The sequence below is a fragment of the Actinia tenebrosa genome, unplaced genomic scaffold (assembly GCF_029948245.1).
Source record: "Actinia tenebrosa isolate PJP-AT-01 unplaced genomic scaffold, QUT_ActTen_1.0 PGA_scaffold13__45_contigs__length_12533684, whole genome shotgun sequence".
NCBI classification, from domain to species: Eukaryota; Metazoa; Cnidaria; class Anthozoa; order Actiniaria; family Actiniidae; genus Actinia; species Actinia tenebrosa.
The window spans coordinates 1741207-1759848 of record NW_028292573.1 but is presented as its reverse complement, the minus strand read 5'-3'; the positions used below and the strand labels follow the sequence as shown (position 1 = coordinate 1759848).

General features: G+C 36.1%; 1 protein-coding gene across 1 annotated transcript; it reads left to right on the top strand.

Moving 5' to 3' along the window:
* Positions 1-1540: 1540 nt before the first annotated feature.
* Positions 1541-11668, top strand: LOC116308581 (solute carrier family 2, facilitated glucose transporter member 8). The gene is made up of 4 exons (XM_031719044.2): positions 1541-2102; positions 5324-5530; positions 8198-8501; positions 8988-11668. Exons 1-4 carry the CDS (start codon positions 1812-1814, stop codon positions 9725-9727), a joined length of 1542 nt encoding a protein of 513 aa, XP_031574904.1. The 5' UTR covers positions 1541-1811; the 3' UTR covers positions 9728-11668.
* Positions 11669-18642: the final 6974 nt, after the last annotated feature.

Sequence of the window (18642 nt, the reverse complement as noted above, 5' to 3'; positions counted from 1 at the left end):
TCGCAGGTGCTTCGAATGCGCAGCTGTTCCACTTCAGGACGATACAAGGTGCCGTCTTGGGTCATAAATTGACTTCCCTCCGCATCCATTAACCAAATAGAATTCTCGTGCATTAGTTCTGCAAGCGGCGACTCCTTGTAAACGCGCGTCTCCTTCTTCTTTGGGAACCTTAACTCCCTCCACGCATGTGCGTTATGCTGGTAAATTACGATAGGCGCACCCCGGCCCCCATACTTGTGCGTCCCGGAGTAGATGAAGCCGTCGGTGATGTCTTTCACGTGTATGCGCCTTTCTAAAGCAACCTCTAACTTCTTGATGTTTTCAATGGTGGCTCCTGCCCTACGAGTAGCATGCTCCCATTTCCTGATGGCTTCTCTTCTCTTCAACGTAAGCTTACCTCCCCTAGAGGAATCCTCGAAGAACTCTCTAACTAACTTACCCACGCAGTTACCCGGATGCCGCATTGGTTTGAGCTTCTTAACGTCCGGGTTCTTAATTTCATACGCACCGTAAATAACCACGGTGACCGGGTAAGCAACTTCGTAGAACAACATGTCGATGCCCACCAGCGCCCCAGGACGCGAGTCCTTGTTTAAAACGAACAGGTCCTTCTTGCCAGACGCCCGTATTGGATTCCTGCCCTTTTCTATTATCCACTCGCCGTCTAAATACTTTATAAACGTCAACTCCAGGCGGTAATTACCTTCGGGCATCAAGCCAATTATTCTTTCTGCTCTTTCCTCGTCCATCGTCTCGTCTGTATCTCCCTCCATAAATGTCGTGAAGGCAAAGTCGGCGTCTAAGCGGTCCAGCACCTGAGTTCGCAGTCGGCGCACAGTCTTGTTACTAATGCTTTTGATGGTGTCCATCTATATCTAAGGAATATTTTATCCTCCGTTTGCGACACAAATATTTTAACCTTCGCAAACATAGCAGCAGTAAGGAAATCTTCGCGCAACATATAACAGAACACGGGTAATTCCCGCGGGGGACGCTAGTGCGTAAACACGGGTAATTCCCGGGCGATTCCGAATGGTGACCGCGAGTCCCCCTTACTGCTGCTCCCCATTCCTTATTACCATCTCATGGATAACAATGCCCGGGGAAGAATATAACACTATTTAACTGGGCCCAGGCAGGCAGTTTTTATTATGTAATGATTATTTTTCAATTACGGTGTCCTCTTTTCCGTACCGGGATCGACAAACTGACCTTCTTCCCAAGGTCATCAAAGGAGGGTTTGTTGTGGGCGTACAACGGGTTGGTTCCGTGCACTAAAGTGGAGAGCATCTTACATAAATATGACAGGCGTTCCTTGCAGAAAACGACGGAACATTGATAATTTTTTACTGAAAAACATTTATCAACTCTAAAAGGTTAAAGGTATAGGAGAAGGACATTTTGACCGCATAACTGTTAGATTAAAATGTCTTGTCCTTAAATCATGTCCTTATTGAATTTATTTTTATTTTAATGTAATGGATGATCACGTCATGAGGTATGACGTCATATGTTTGTCACGAGAGTCGAATCACTTGACGCCATGTTTACGTACCTGAATGATTTTCGTGCTCTTTGACATTTACTTTGTTATGTTTGAATGCAAAGCTTCACGATAGCTGATCAAAGTGTAAAAGTGAGTAAGCTTCTTTGCAGTGACTGGATTGGTTTGTAATTCATCGAAAAACCGTATATTTTGGATTGAATTTGGAGAAAGAGAAAGTGAACAGGGCTTTAAAATTCCAAATTGACGTTCGTTGATAGCAAAATATCATTTTTATTTTCACGGAGACTGTTGAATGAATCCGTGAATGGCCAAACTGGAGCAATCATGCTTTGTGAAATGTACTCCTGGCGGGGAAAAAATTCCTATTCTACAAAGTAGTTCCAAGTTTCTAAATGTTAACGCCGAGGAGGTGTCTAATTCATCGTCAAACAATAATAATCATGAATTCCATGTCGTGTTGGCGTCTTTATGTGCTGCTGTGGGCTCTTTGTGCTTTGGTTACTGCTTGGGCTACTCATCCCCTGCACTACCAGATCTTACCACGGAATCAAACGATAAAGTACGTCTCACTGAAAGCCAGGGATCTTTGTTTGCGGTAAGTTTATTCTAGTTAAGTTAGAGAATTTATAAAATGGTCAATGCTTTCAACCAAAACGAAAAGGCCCATTAAAAGTTAAGCTTAAATACTTCAATATTTATATATACTTTTCCTCCTTAATCCCAGCAGCTATTGTACAGCTCATTAAGCCTTTTTTAACATTTCTATTTTCTTTATTATTTTACATTTAATATTTTAAAGTCACCGCTCCCCCTACCCCCCACCCCCCCCCCCCCCCCCAAGTTTGAGATTGCTGATTTTCTTCTTTATTTCACCTTGATTAGATTTTCATATTTTTCAAAGCAAAATATTTTTAAAACATTATCAGTTACACTGATAAAGGTTTTTGTTTACATGGAAATGTTTGTTTAAAAATTGTAAATTTCATGGATCCTAACTGCAAATTCAGAATATTTCAAAAACTGTTTTTCCAATAAGGTTAACAGTTCAACTACTGTAACTGGGACCACCAAGACAGCGAGAACTAATCAAAATGTAGAATGAAAACATACAATACGCTGCATGTACATCCCAACTTTGGGTAGTAGAACCAATCAGAAATCTGCAAAAAATCAATAGCCTTTCAACATACCTTTTTATGCCAATAAGAAAATGACAATGGCTATTTACTAGTTGTTAACACAAACAGTAACAGAGTCAAATTACCTTTCTTGTTCTATCTAGGTTCGATTTCTGATTGGCTCCACATAGGCTTGTCATTTTTTTTTATTATTAAAGTGACTGACTACTTTGGAACGTTCGATTTGATTCCACAATGTGCATGCACTCAAAAACCACTGAATAATCTTCACAATTTTCTTGAAGAACCATACACGTTTTGAACTTCAAGAGGGCAAAACCCTCAAATTTTGTATGGAACTCTATACTTTTTTTGTTGTTTTCAGGAATAACAGGTACATGTAATATCCCATTATTTTTCAAAGTTTAATTTACGATTCTGTTTATTAGAAGCATGCACAGGTAGCCCAATTGGTTTCTGTGGTGTCCTGTTATAAGGAAATGTATGGAGATTCATCAAAAATGTCAAGCCTCAAAATTTTACCCGATCATTGAGAAATAGCACTTCTTTCGCTCTGCGTGGTTATTTTTTAAATTTAGCCTGTTTTAAGATTTTTTCCCCCACCAGTAAGAAATAAGAGAAGGTTGGAAACTCGAGTCCCAAAAGTGAACCATCACGGGTCTTTGAAACCTCGTACATCTTTGAATTTTCTTTCCAGCGCCAAATTTTAGTCATGACCCTTCTCTCACATCCCTATAGAACCGAGAAAGTCGCATTAGAGATTAATCTTTGCGTCTTTAAGCCATGAAATTTGCCTGTATTCACATACTATCTCGCTTGTTCTGACCCGTACATACTTGGAGCTCATTGTACACCAGGTCAACAGATTTCTTTCGGCAACCGTCCAAAGGTCACGCCAGAAGAAATACTTTTGTATCTTAGGCCGTTAAAAAATACACTCACCATAATTTCGAAGAAAGATTATAAAGTTATAAATTATAAGCTAAATACTTTTGTATCTTAGGCCGTTAAAAAATACACTCACCATAATTTCGAAGAAAGACGATATCCAAATCGAGTTCGCATTTATGATACGAAGACTTCCGGCATGACCTCGGGTCGATTGCCGAAAGAAATCCGTTGAACTGGTGTACAGTGAGCTCCAAGTACGGGTCAGAACAAGCGAGGTAGTATGTGAATACAGGCAAATTTCATGGCTTAAAGAAGCAAAGATTAATCTCTAATGCGACTTTCTCGGTTCTATAGGGATGTGAGAGAAGGGTCATGACTAAAATTTGGAGGTGGAAAGAAAATTAGAAGACGTACGAGGTTTCAAAGACCAGTGATGGTTCGCTTTTGGGACTCGAGTTTCCAACCTTCTCTTATATCTTACTGGTGGGGGAAAAAATCTTAAAACAGGCTAAATTCAAAAAATAACCCCGCAGTTCAAAAGAAGTGCTATTTCTCAATGATCGGGTAAAATTTCGAGGCTTTATTTCACGTTTCAATGATTTTATTGAAATTTTTGATGAATCTCCATACATTTCCTTATAGCAGGACACCACAGAAACCAAGCTTGGGCTACCTGTGAACCATGTAAAAAATCGTTCTGTTTGTTTTGTGCTAAATTTTTACCATAAGTTGCATACTGAAGAACCTGAACAAAAAAACGTTTTTCCATCATCTACAAAAGTTTTTATTATTAAAACAATTTTAATTTCGATCAAAATTTTTCAGTCTTTTTATTTAAAAAGGCATGAATTTGTTGTGAAATACTACACAGTAATGAAGCTGATAAACATTGGACATAAATGAAAGACTTATCATTATTTTTGCAGATGCCACGAGTTTTGGGTCAAGTTCAGTAGTTGTTGTCAGTGTAATTTTAGATGGACCCTATTAATGAAATAAAAACACTGTTTTCTCCTTTTACAAAACTGCATATGTATACAGTTTTACTAATCGAGTGTCATTCCACTCTGGTTAAAAGATATACAAAAGTTGTACATTTTTATGAAAAAAACACACATTCACATGTAAAAGGCATACACTTGTGAAGAAATACAATGCCAGAAAAAGTATTAGTGTTCAGAAGTTCTGAAAGAAAAAGACACCTAAAATGTTCCAAAGTAGCCCCTCCTCCCAAAAAGCGGTAAATAACAAAGATAAGGTGTTAAATAAGCTCCAGCTTACTAGCACATTGGGCAACACAGTGCACGATCCAGGAGAGTCTTGTCTGTACAGAGCTTGATTTTTGCTATTTTCTTAAAAAATTGTACAAACGCATATTGTCATTCTATTTTGATTATCTCAAAAACAAACATTTTTCTTTGCATTTTTCAAAAAAAGTTTCCTTTTTTTTCTGTTTCTTATTTACCAAAGTAGTCAGCCACCTTAATTCATTTTACAATTTGATTGTTGGTCCCTGTCTATATGCCAATGAAAGAGTAAAGAATACACAAATTAAAGGTCTCTTGTGTGTTTGTCTTTGTGTAATGAATGTTCTTGTTGAGTGATAGTGAATATTAGTTACTATAATTAATACTTTTTGTCAGTATCAACATCAATTAAAAATTATGGTTGTACACTTTTTAGTGTTTTTAAAATACTTGTACAGTGTATTGTGCAATAAAGCTAATTTAGCAATGTTTGCTCATTTATCATAGTGATATTTTGAAATATTTTATTTGCTGTACAGTCACTGGTCACCCTTGGTGCCATGCTAGGTTGCCTATTTGGTGGATTTGTTGTAGACTACTTTGGGAGAAAAACAACCATAATGCTTAGCACAATTCCACATGAGCTAGGATGGTTGCTGATTGTATATGCCAAAAATCAAGCCATGCTTTACACAGGAAGGCTTTTTACTGGAGTTGGATGTGGCTTGATAGGTGTTGCTTTCCCTGTAAGTATAATATGCTGGTAATATACTAATTGCATGTTATTAATGATTTATTATTATCATTTATTTGATTTATTTATGATTCAATATTGATTTTAATATATGATTTATATGATTAATACAATCATGTAGACCCGTTTCTGAGATATACTACTTCATTTAGTACTTTGTTATTTTGTTGAGGTTTTATTCTGTAATACATTCTTGATTTTTTGAACTTTAAGAGTTTCAAAACTTTTGATTTTAATGGAATCAACTCAGTGAAGGCAGTATTGGAAAATTGCTCTGCTTATACTTTCTCTATGGAGAATGTTTATTATAATCAGATTTAGTGCAGACATAGTTAATGGAGCAGAATGGTTTGGAAACTCCATAGAACAAAGCTATTGTTTTGGGTTTGATGTTGAACCGTACCATCATGTGATACTGACCCTGCACAATTAATGCAACAAAGCAAGTATGGCTGAAAATATTCATTTCCTTATTATTTTCATGTACGAACATTTTGAAAGTGAAAACTTTCATTCTATGACCATAAACCATGCAAATAAATATTTCCGGACAGATACAGTTAAGTTACTGGATGATAAATAACAGGGTTCCCAGGGGTCAGGGAAAGGTCAGGGAAAAACACAGTCAGGGAAAAGTCTGGGAAAAGTCAGGGAATTTTTTATTTATTCAGGGAAATTGCAATTTTCACCTAAAGTCAGGGAATTTTGTTTAAAGTTAACCATGAGTATCCGTGTGATACTCATACTGTTTGCAATTTTCGAATAGACTGATATTTGAAATCTTTTCAAATAACGAAATCATATCACATTATGCCGGACAATTTAATTACGTTGGGTATCCTGTGTAATATGATAAGAGCGGGGCCTAGGTAAAAGTTAGGTAGGTGGCACATGCTTGTCCATGCGGCCCAACCACAGGTAGCCCAAGCTTGGTTTCTGTGGTGTCCTGCTATAAGGAAATGTATGGAGATTCATCAAAAATTTCAATAAAATCATTAAAACGTGAAATAAAGCCTCGAAATTTTACCCGATCATTGAGAAATAGCACTTCTTTTGAACTGCATGGAGGAAAAAAATCTTAAAACGGGCTAAATTCAAAAAATAACCACGCAGAGCGAAAGAAGGGCTATTTCTCAATGATCGGGTAAAATCACCAAAAGGACACCACAGAAACCAAGCTTGGGCTACCTGTGGCCCAACAAGGTCAGTGAAAACTGTTATTTAGTCAGGGAAAAGTCACAGAAAAGTCAGGGAATTTTTATTTTTAAAATGGCTGGGAACCCTGAATAAGAAAGCATGAAAAAAGGCAATTTCCTTTCAATAAACAATTTATATTAATCATATAATAATAATAATAATAATAAAGTTTATTTATATAGCGCTCATATCCATGAGCAAGTCCAAGGCGCTTTACAACAGGAATATATGCATAAATTATATATATGTATTTACAATATTTACAATGCTACGTATTTAAAATATTAATAAGTAAATCTAATTATAAAAGGAAAAACTTATCTTAAAAGCCTAAAGGCAATATGCATAAAAACAGGAAATGAATCAAACAAAAGAGATCTAAATATATTTCCTATTATTAAGGAATAAAGTAAATAAATAAGTTTTAAGCTTACTTTTAAAGGAAGCAACAGTAGTACAAGAGCGAATCTCAAAAGGGAGCCTATTCCATAATCTGGGAGCAGCAAAGGAAAATGACCTGAAACCATACGTAGTACGCCTAGCTTTAGGTTCAACCAGAAGTTTGTTGGAGATAGATCGGAGAGCATAAGAAGAAGAACGATAGCACAGAAGATCAGACAGATATGTTGGGGCAAGGCCATGTAAGGCCTTGTAGGTCAGCAACAGCATCTTGAAAATTACTCTGTAGTATACTGGCAACCAGTGCAGGTCAACCAACACAGGAGTGATGTGGTCAAATTTCCTGGTGAAGGTGACAACACGAGCAGCAGAGTTCTGAATGCGTTGCAGCCTCTCCACGACATATTTAGGAAGTCCATAAAGTAACTAACAAGTAATCAGTATTTTAGAATGCTTTTTAGGGTTAAAAACGTCTATATTCCCAAATACTATCAACAAACGGAGCAAGGTTTCCTTCTCTGTGCAGGGTCAACGTCATATAACGATGAATAAAGTCGAACGAAAAACATAGAACATTAGGTTTCCCAACCATTCGCTCCTTTAACTATGGTGCAGTCCAATATTCATCAACATTTTTTGATTCTTTTCACTTAATATATTCGTAAAAAGATGTGTAATTTAGAATTCCTGTTAAAAATAAAGTCAAAATATTAATTACCAGTGCCGATTTTAATTTTTCTGGGAAGTTTTTTATTGTTTCTTTTTTCTTAGATTAATGTTGGGGTTCAAAAAATTGTGATTCAAATTAAACTTTTACTTGAATTTTTTTAATCAGAGCTTAATTTCATGTAGGCACACACTTCTATACCATGGTGACACATTTCATAATCATTTAGCAGCATAAATCATATTGTCAGACGCAATTACACTGTATGTGTTACTGTAACACACAATGACAATGTTTTCATACCCTTAAACAACCTTTGGGCTTATCTAGGTCATGAAATGGATAAATAATACAACTCAATGATTGCTTTATTTGTTGTCTCTATATCTTTTCCAGGTATATGTTGCAGAAATATCCTCATCTCATTTAAGAGGGACATTAGGTACAATCCACCAACTAGCAGTCACAATAGGAATCCTCCTGTCCTATGTAGTTGGAGTATTTATGGGTTGGCGTCATATAGCCCTTGGTGGAGCTATAATGCCTGCCATACTAGTGCTATTGATGATTTTCATGGTTGAAACTCCGAGGTGGTACCTGGCTCATAACAAAAGAGCAGCTGCTTTAAAAACTCTGCTGTGGCTACGAGGACCTGAAGCTGACATTGAAGAGGAGTGCTTTGAAATAGAAAGAACTATAGGTTAGTAAAGCTGTTGACATGATGCTGGAATGAGTTTAATTCTGGTACAAGTTTATTCCAAGTGCCAATTAAGTTTCTTACCGGTATGATCAGTCATTTCAGAATGAGTTCATTGCGTTTTTCATTGTGGAAAGAAATGCTCAGACATACTAATACAACATTCTATATGTCCATTACCATGACTGCTTGTCATTCCCAAAAGTATCATTTCTTTGCTTAAAAAATGTGCATGAATATGGATACAACTGAAACAAGGAATCTTATTCTATAGGGAATGATAGATGGTCTGAGATCAGTAAACTTTGCACCAAGACAAATAACTAATAAAATAATTTTAATATATACTTTGATTAAATATCATGAATCACTTGGCACTGATTTCCCTAAGTATTTACTTAACTGTACACTATATTTGATATGAGAACTATACACAGTACCCTTCTATCCTTTTGATCAAACTTTTCTTTTGTTTTTTTTAATATCTAGATATGCATAATGAAATATCATGCAGTGAATTCTGCAGACCATCCATTACAAAGCCATTATTTATTGGTGTGTGCTTAATGGTATTCCAACAAACCTGTGGTGCAATAGTTGTAGTTATGAACTGTGCTGAGATCTTTGCTACTGCTGGATTTAAAGATAGCAAGATGGTTTCCATAAGTGTGGCAGTCACACAGTTTGTTGCAAATATCGTAGCCTGTGGAATAATGGACAGAATTGGAAGAAGAACTTTGTTATTATCAATGGCCTTAGGAATGTGTGCTTGTCATATTGGTCTTGGGATTTTCTTCCAAATATCAACAAATGAAATTTTGTCCACAAATTCCACAATTCATTACTCTGGATTCAGTCACTCTGTTCCTGCCCATCAAGTATCATGGCTGGCAATAACATGTCTGTTAATCTTCTACATAACTTTTAGTCTTTCTTGGGGACCAGTGCCTTGGATAATCATGTCAGAGATCTTTCCTCTCCGTGCACGTGGTATTGCAGGTAGCATTGCAACTATGGCAGCATTTAGTAGTGCATTTCTTTTAACATGGTTGTTTGTGCACATGAAGGATGCCTTCACTGTTCCTGGAGTTTATTGGTTTTATGCTGGTTGTTGTTTCCTGTCATTCATTTTTGTGTTGATATTTCTCCCAGAAACAAAAGGAGAATCACTGGAAACAATAGAGACTTTCTTTGAAAATAGGAAAACAACATACGATGAAATAGAATGAATTTTCAAAAATCGCATGACATCAAGGATTTGAACAGACAGTTAAATGTATACACCTATTACAAAAAACGTTGGCCGGAGATCTGAAATCTGAAATCTAAGGCCGAGCAACTAGCTGTAAATCATAGTATATTCACAGCCGATCAGCGTCTTTTGAATGAGTTGGGACTGATCTGTTATCTTATTAAAAGTGTTTGTATTTTTCGCCCATTTCAGATCTCGGACTGACAACGCTTTCCGAAATATTTATATACTAGTTTTGGGATTTTCTAACATTGAATTCTTTTAATCACCATGTTGAAAGTTTTTACATATGAATAAGGTTTTCTGGCATTTTCGGACCAGGCCTTTTTGAGTTGGTTTTGAAAAAATGAAAAAAAACAATGGTGATGCTCCTGCTGATTTATGTTCATTAGGATCTCTAGCTTCCGATAGGTACTCATTCCAATTAAGAGGAATTTTTTTCAATAGTGAGCAATATAATGACAAAAAGCGCCAAAAACTAGACTTTTGTATGAGTTTTGATCCCAATTTACGTTTTGGGTTAACATTCAAAACCTTTTTCGGTATTTTAAATTGTACAAAAATGTATTGTTGCATTGGTGTTAGAATGTTGCTTTGCCAGGCTTTTTTATAGAAAATAAATGGGAAATAACCAAATGAAGGCCTAAACCTCATTTTCGAATAAAATGTTTGTTTTGGGTTAACACTTTGATTCAACTTTCATCGGTCACTTTCATCACTTTCACTTCCAAACAAGCCTAAACTTTCTGAATAATAAGATTTTAGCCTTGTACGACAGCCTTTCTTCAAGAAAATAGTTTTTGTCGCTCACCGCTTGAGTATGAAAAGAATGAAACATAAAAAATTGCTCTCCTATTTATAAAAGCGAAGGTTAAGATCGATTAATAAATAATATCTCTAACTATCAAAAGGAAGAGATTCAGAGAATGCATTGATAGAGCACAAACACTAACATAAATAACATAACATAATGTTACATAAATACCACTAAATACTGCAAAATTATGCTAATCCTATTGTTTTCTATTGTTTAGTTAGCACTATTTACTACTAAATAGAACAAAGTGTTGCACACTATTAGTGTTTGTACGCTATGACATGATGCTATCAATTTTATATTCTCTACTTTCACACCCCCATAATGCCTTGCGACTTTGGGGGGTAACCAATCAAATAACTGTCCCAAATTGAAAGGTTTCTTAATTGAATTTATACTATACCTGCTTTTATCTGTACAATACGGATTATCAGTTTATTCCAAGTTATTTTTGCGTGTACAGATATTATCAAGAGTTTTGGTCTTACAGAAAATGTATTGACTTACGAAAAAATATTTAAAATTTACTTTAAACGTCTTCAAGCTTCTATCTATTTCTGTTTTTTACTTCTTCATTTTATCTTTGGATACCAAACAAGGTATTGTCAACATTGTCTGATCAGCCTTTAGCAAAATAAATGGGTATTTACCATCTGGTTACCCCCCAAAGACGCAAAATATTATGGGGATGTGAAAGTAGAGAATAATTAAATTTATGTATTGAAAAATATAAACATTTCGGGAGAGATTTCCTGACAAAATATATAATGCAGCCACGAAAGGTAATGAGACATACGTCGAGTTGCTCAGGTATATGTAGGTAATATATTGTTTTTGGATGGAATACACTAAAAACAAAATATATAACTATTATTATTTATTTCACTTAAGTCAATATTACATGACCCAAAATGCATTTCGTTCTTACAATGCACCATTTAGAGTATGCATGCAGTATTCAACGTGTGTACGAAAGTGTCAGCATGGAAATATCTAAATGTATTGAAAGTTTGACAATTTATTCTAACCATAAATATATTAAGATGTTGGGTAATATATATTAAAAACATCAAAATTTTAAGTATTTTTTACCAATAAAAAAACAGCCATAAAACGAGTAAGGGTGGAGTTTTAATATGATGTTTAGTCATGATACCAAGGCGAGAAGCACTTTGCGTACACCAGGTGGGTAGTTGCCTATTGAAGCGAAAAAATCGCAATTTTCGGCCTTATGCTAAATTACGTGTCAGTGCTACACGGATTTTTTCTTTGGTTTTACCGTAATGTTATCGAAGCCTACAGACACACGCCATGGCATTTGCAGTTGTCGAGGTAATTATTCTGGTTGTTTCATGTCCTTCTAAGGACCTAGTCAGGTTCTGTGTAGTGTCCGGCCAAAGTTTAACAGGCCGTGGTGCTGTGTGTTTGATTCAGTCCTCTAGAAGCTCAGTCGAGCAACGTGTTTACATTTTGGAGTCCCTTTTAGCTTTGAGTATGTTTTCATAAGTATTTTGTTTATTGTGCGACTTTACCAACAAATGTCACCTAGACAAATTTTCATACAAATTAATCATGATTGAGTATTTAAAAAGTAGAATCTGTACAAATTTTTGCTTTTTCCTCTTTCATATGACGTGTCTTTCAACCCAGCTTGCCATACACAAATTTTTAAACTTTCTCCGTTTCTACTCCGACAAAAGCGCATCGATTATTCTTCTTTTGCAATAGACGTCATAGCCGCCGCGTTGGAAGGATTTGACAAAAGATTTTTCAATGAATTCTTTTGTTATATCTTCCAATATGGCGGACATCCCTTTTGTTATTATGCTCTCTTGGGATTGATTGCAAATAAAGAATAGTGTTGACAACATGCCATAAAGCGAAAAATATTGCATTGCACACTGGCTACGATGCTATCGCTGTCTCATACCGAATCAAAGAAATCGTGCTCATTTTGCCAAAAAAGCTGTATTATATAGTTGCTTTACAGCCACCCCCTCTAAATGAACTTTTAATCCTCGATGGAAAAAATTTAAGTTTGACATTAGGCTGTTAACATGATTATCCAGGGATAGACATGTTCACAGGCTAGTTTGACGTCTTTGGAACCGGGATTCCTTAGTATCCTTGGCCGAGTAAGAGACTAAGTACCGGATGTTAGAAAGTTAAAATTACTTGGAATTCTTGGAATGAACAATGTTATCGGGGAATCACCGTCGAACAGTTCAAAATATCCCCGAATAAACCAGATAAAAACCCCTTGATAAAACGTGTTTAAAATCGGTTTCCAAAAAAAATTGTCATTAGTTCGGTCGTGTAAGTAATTCCAGAGTAAGCTGAGACGACCATGACTGATATTATGTCAACTAGTAAACGACGGTTGAGCAATAACGACGATTTTGAAGGAGAAGTTATTAATAAAAGACGAAGATACGGCAGTCCAAACAAAGAAAGCTCCCGCTCGAGATCTCATTCACGGAGACACAGAAGTCGGCGTGAAGGCGACGAAGAAAGAAGTCGCAAGCAGCATCGGCACAAAAGAGAGAAAACTGAAAGCTACAGCCGTTCAAGAACGAATAAGAGAAGACGTTTGTCACGTGAAAGGAGTAGGAAGTACAGGCGAAGCCATTCACGAGAGAGAGACTCAACTAACAAGTTTACATCGAACGGCCGTTGCGACTTCTCTGGTGAAAGAAGCCCCCGAGAAAATCATATTTTAAGGAGATACAGCCCATTTGCCTATAGAGATAAATCCCGAAGTCCTCGCGAAAACCGTTATGAAAGAGATAGAGTGTACAACGAACCGTACGAAACAGAGGTTTACAACTCTTCGCCAAGAAACAGCCGAGGCTACCCTGCCTTGAAAAAGGAAATCCGAGACCTTCTCCGTATTGAGCACCATCATCTTGTCTATGAAGGCAAAGAGGATTCCGATGGTGATATCCAAGATGTGGAGTGGTGCTACCAATACCTTGATCCTCAAATCAGACGCCATATTACTGGTGGGAGAGCCATACTCCACCATCGTTGCCGACAGTGCAACAGAATATGTCTCCATCTTCTAGGGAAATATGGAACTGGAAAAAGGATGTGTCTAGCTTGTGCAGCTAGGGAGAGGGGGTGGAGAGAAGATGAAGTCCCTTTGTGGTACTTCCATAAGGCTGGACCATGTCGACACTGTAGGCCTCGACAATGGATACTACCACAAGAACTGAAACCAATGAACTTTTCTTAGTCAACGACCATGTTAATGTAGAACCTATGCATGCATTACACAGTATATATATTGTATTATATAATATATATATATATGTATATACACTCGATCGCAGAAACGTAGTATACATTTATATATTTATACAAATACCTAATGAGATGCATATTGCAATTTTACTTTTTTAACCATCAGATCCAATTGATTTATAATCTGTAGGATGTAAAACACAAGAAAAAAATATTTTGACGTTCATTGAATGAGACAAATAATAAATAAAGCGAGTTTTCGGTTTTGCATATCATTAAATATACTGAATAAATTAGGTATTTGTATTCGTTTTTTATGTTGCAAACCCCCTATGAGAGCCATCGTGATTTTTTTTTCTTCTTTTTTTTCTTTTTTTTTTTTTTTTCTTTTTTTTCTTCTTTTTTTCTTTTCTTTTTTTTTTTTTTTTCTTTTCTTTTCATGATAACACCAACAGCATCGCGAGTTTTATTGAAACAGGGATGCCGAACACATTTCGCTTGCTTTTTTTTCTACACGTCGTGTGTGGGACCTGAAACAACCATGCTCGCCTGCAGCAAATAATCATTATCATAAGACCTATTTCCGTTTGGGAACCCTGTGCTACTTTCCCGCCAAACAAGTACTTCAATCAATGTTACAAGCCCCCTTTAAAAAAATCCTGAATCCACCCGCGAAAATGCTAGAGCTGTTTTCATTAACCCGTGAAACAAAGCGTACTAATTCAAGTTTCAAGTATAAAAGTCAGATATAAACGCAATAGAAAACAAATGGAATAGAGTGAGGTAGTGCTATAAGCTAATGTACTCAAGTGTATTTCACGGTTTTATCGAAACAACTCTATCAGGACTAAGAGAAATCTCTAATATCCTTGTTCACATTATACGATTATAATGAGTATCGTTATACTTATATAATTAATTATAATTTATAATATATAATTGATCATGAAGTATAAAAGCATTTGAAAACTTAAGTCTCACCTAAGTTTTATAAAATGGGCAAAAATTTGCAAAGCCAAAAAGGTACGTAAATTGGTTTGTTACACGTCTGCTCATGCACCAGCAAAAGAAATGGAAAGAGAAAATCTCATTATGGGATCCCTTTGTGCTGGTTTGAATTTCCAAGAATAAGGCATATATTAGCAATGCTTCCATGAACCGAAATTATCAGCGTTTTAAAAATTAAAATTTCCTAGAGCGCTGAACAATAGTTTCGTTGAATGAATTAGCACTATGATGCAGTGACCTGAATCAGAAGTCTTGCTGAAGAGTGGAATTCATAGTCTTGACATAAATAATCCTACTTTCAGGAACCCATCTACGACTGCTGAGACAAGTCATTTGGATTAGGCCGTGAGGTTGCCCACCCAAAATGGACGATATTCTAGAATTTATTGATCATTTCTCCTTATGCTACCTAGTGGGACGAATCATTGCTGTATTTTACAAGAGATCTTTTACATTTCAAGTTCATTTGAAGCAAGTTGTAATAGATTCTTCACCCATAAGTTTCGCCATTGGTGTTTCCTACACCTTGCTGCCAAGATCATTAGGATCCCTTGCTGTTGCTCTTGCTCTGGGATATACGATAGCGACACAGTTCAAAGATGAACTACTGAAAACTTTAGCTTCCAGCATTACTTTGTATATTGCATTTTATGCTGATTTTACAGAGAAAACGTTCAGTAGTATACCCCTGATCTTAGCCACAACGCAGTTCTTAAGAAAACCAGAGAACCTGAAAGATTTACTTCGAGAGCCAAGAATTCTATTTGGTCCAATTTATGTGATTATGATGTCTGCTGGTCTTCGCTTTTGTTCAATCCAACATCTTGATCAACCAGTAGTCATTACTACCATACTGGCAGTTTTTTGTACTATTGTTGCAACAGTCTTCTTGCGTCCCGACAACAGTCAGTTCCTCCAGCTGGTACTTTCAGAATCAAGGATCCCCTCTACTTCTACTCGTCAACTTTTCCATGGCTATCTTTTATTTGCTGCCCACATCATCACATTTTTCAAAGTAGCTGTTTTAATGACTGAGCCAGAAACGATGGCTCTTGCAACAGGGCTTGTGAATATTTTTCTATTCATATCGTTCAAGCTTTCCGCCAGAAGCATTCGTATAGGTTTTTGAGGCAGATACTTAACTTGTATTATGGTACTCACGTATAGCTGACTTGGGCTACAATTTCACATTTCATATTTTATATTTTACAGTTGTAACACCCTTGTATTCTGATGTTATGGATGCTGGGGAAAAATACAAAATTTCGGTGGAAAATGATCAGAAGTATATAGAACAACTGTTAGTAAGGACTACGACCGAAGGTCCTCGCTTCTTGTTCTGGTTTACGGTACCCATAAGAATCGAATTCGAAGGCCCAGCATGCATGAACACTCAAATACGAAAGCTCCACTAGCTCAAACAATTGACACGAAAACTATTCGCTGATTATTATTAGGTTATATTCCAAATTCGAAGATTTTCTTGATCTGTGCGGCCTTTGAATGGTAATAGCCGTTGGTAGTACTTGCATTGAACTCCCTAATATATTGATTAGATGACAAACTCCATAATCATGGAAACCTTTAGATTCAAGAAATGTCATAGTAAAAGATAGAATATCGAGTGAATTCAGTGTACCAACGAAGCTAGAGCAACAAAGCTTAGCGGATGGCTGATATTGATTATCTTATGCAGAATGCAAGTCGCCCGTAAAACGGATTTTCGGCTTTTTTCAGATGTGCAGTATGGCACTCTGCCTCACGCTTAGTTAACTCGTACTTCATAACTGTTTTAATGTTTGAATACATAAATAAAGCTTTTTAAATTTAGGAAACTCTCTTTTCGTTGAATCAGTGAGCAAAATAAGGCGACACCATCAGAGAATGAACAGACTATTAGGACCCTCTCGGTGCAGAGATATCTTGGCTGCCTTATGTAACGGCATGCTAAATGACTGTGTCTGGTTGTACCTCATCAGTGGATAAGGTGCATATCCAATAACTTATCCATTGGATAAGATTTATCCACCAAATAGCGTATCTACCCTTTGTACCAGGCCCCGTTCTTTAATTAACTGAAATAGCTTGAAATATTTTCAATTATAGCAAAGAACGTGCATGCTGTTTAATTTAATTCTTCTGTCATTAGGCTTAAGGAGGTTGGAAAGTGTTTTGTGCCTTCACATACACTTAGAATTATGAACTAAAAAAAGTTAATATGGCTATAATATGACAGCGTGAAACCCGGAATGCAAAACTATAAACCAAAGATCACAATTAGCATGAAGAAATGACGTCAGACGTTGCTATGACAACATCAGAACGCTTGGTATGCCATCAAAAATGTTCATTTAAAAAATCATAACTCAGGAACCGAATGGTGAAATTTTTTTAAAACCGGAATATTTAAAGTTTGTATCGTAATCTTCTTTTTGGCAAAAAAAGAAAAAAATCTGTAATAGGAATTTTGTAAAAAATAATACAATTTGTTTGGAATAGTTCCCTCTTACAGAATTTTTTACCACAGAGTTTTTGATTTTTTTCAGTTTGAATATTACAAATTTATAGAGCGCGCGCGCTCAAAAAATACTGTTTCGAGCCTCCTTAAGGTCCAGGACGCCTCGTCAGGGATATTCCCAACCATAAGACTATGATGAAGAACCCCTGTTTATGTGTTTTCCACATACACTGGATAGTGCGCAGGCAAACGCAACACGCTCTTGCGTTTTTATTATTCTTTTTTGCTTGGTCTGTTCTGAAAACATGTTTGACATTGTACATGTTTTTATATTTAGCGTTTCAAAAGAGAGAAGCCTGGCTACGTATACCTAAACCAGGCCATATTAGAGCGAGTCTCAAGTCTGCAAAGACTATAAACCAGATATATTTCTAATTTCAGTCATGCATTTTCATTTATTTGAATTTGATTAAAGTATTGTTAATCTTATAGACCGACCGAGTCAAAACAGGTTTTACTGGTTTTCAATTGAGTTGTTTACATTACGTCATTAATTTTGGAGCACGATTCCAAGAATCAAGGGGATTTGACAGGTAAAAATCCATTTCCAAGAAGCAGTGGACTTTTCGTGCAAAACAACGCTTTCGTTTATCTTATAAAATTATTAACTTTCCTTCATATGAAATGAAGGGGCGGGGGAGAAAAGACTTAAAAGAACTAATTCTCTTTACCAAAAAACATTGAATAATGTATTACTCTTCATAACAATTTTTTATTCATTCATTTCGGCTAAGCAATGATATATGGCTTTACATGTGTGAAGCAATCATAGAATAGTTAATATAGTCAGTCTTTCTTCAGAACCAAGCTGTTGGTGTACATAAGTAGGGACTTTAATTTTCCCATTTGCACTACTTTATCAGACTGACACAAAATTTTGTAATGCTAGTTGTTAAAATATAGAAAGCTTAAGACAGAATATTCAATGCGTTAAAACAAATATAAAGTAAAAGGACCTACGAAAAATCTTTATAGGCTAAATAGGCCGGAATAATGTTTAATGAGCTATGGCCAAAAATATTGAGATTGCGTCACAATGATACTTTAGAATAGGGGGATTCCCCCAATGTACAACGCAAGGAATGTCGTCAATTTCTTGGGAATCTATAAAAAGGCTGCGTTTAGCCTCGAAAATTGTTATTCACTTTTAAAGCCAGTGAAACAGAATTAAAGCAAAAAAAGAATAATCTTCGTTAGTTTTCAGTTTATGATACAAAAATGGACGCAATTCAAGATACTGTACATCAGGTCTCCATGTCATACCTGGCAGGACGAATCCTCACGATATTTTTTAAGAAAAACTTCT

Excerpts from the sequence above, each read along its gene's own strand:
- LOC116308581 (XM_031719044.2), top strand. The coding sequence starts at position 1,812 with ATGGCCAAACTGGAGCAATCATGCTTTGTGAAATGTACTCCTGGCGGG. Across the intron at positions 5,531-8,197 it reads TGATAGGTGTTGCTTTCCCT|GTATATGTTGCAGAAATATC; the intron begins GTAAGTATAATA and ends TATCTTTTCCAG. Across the intron at positions 8,502-8,987 it reads TGAAATAGAAAGAACTATAG|ATATGCATAATGAAATATCA; the intron begins GTTAGTAAAGCT and ends TTTAATATCTAG.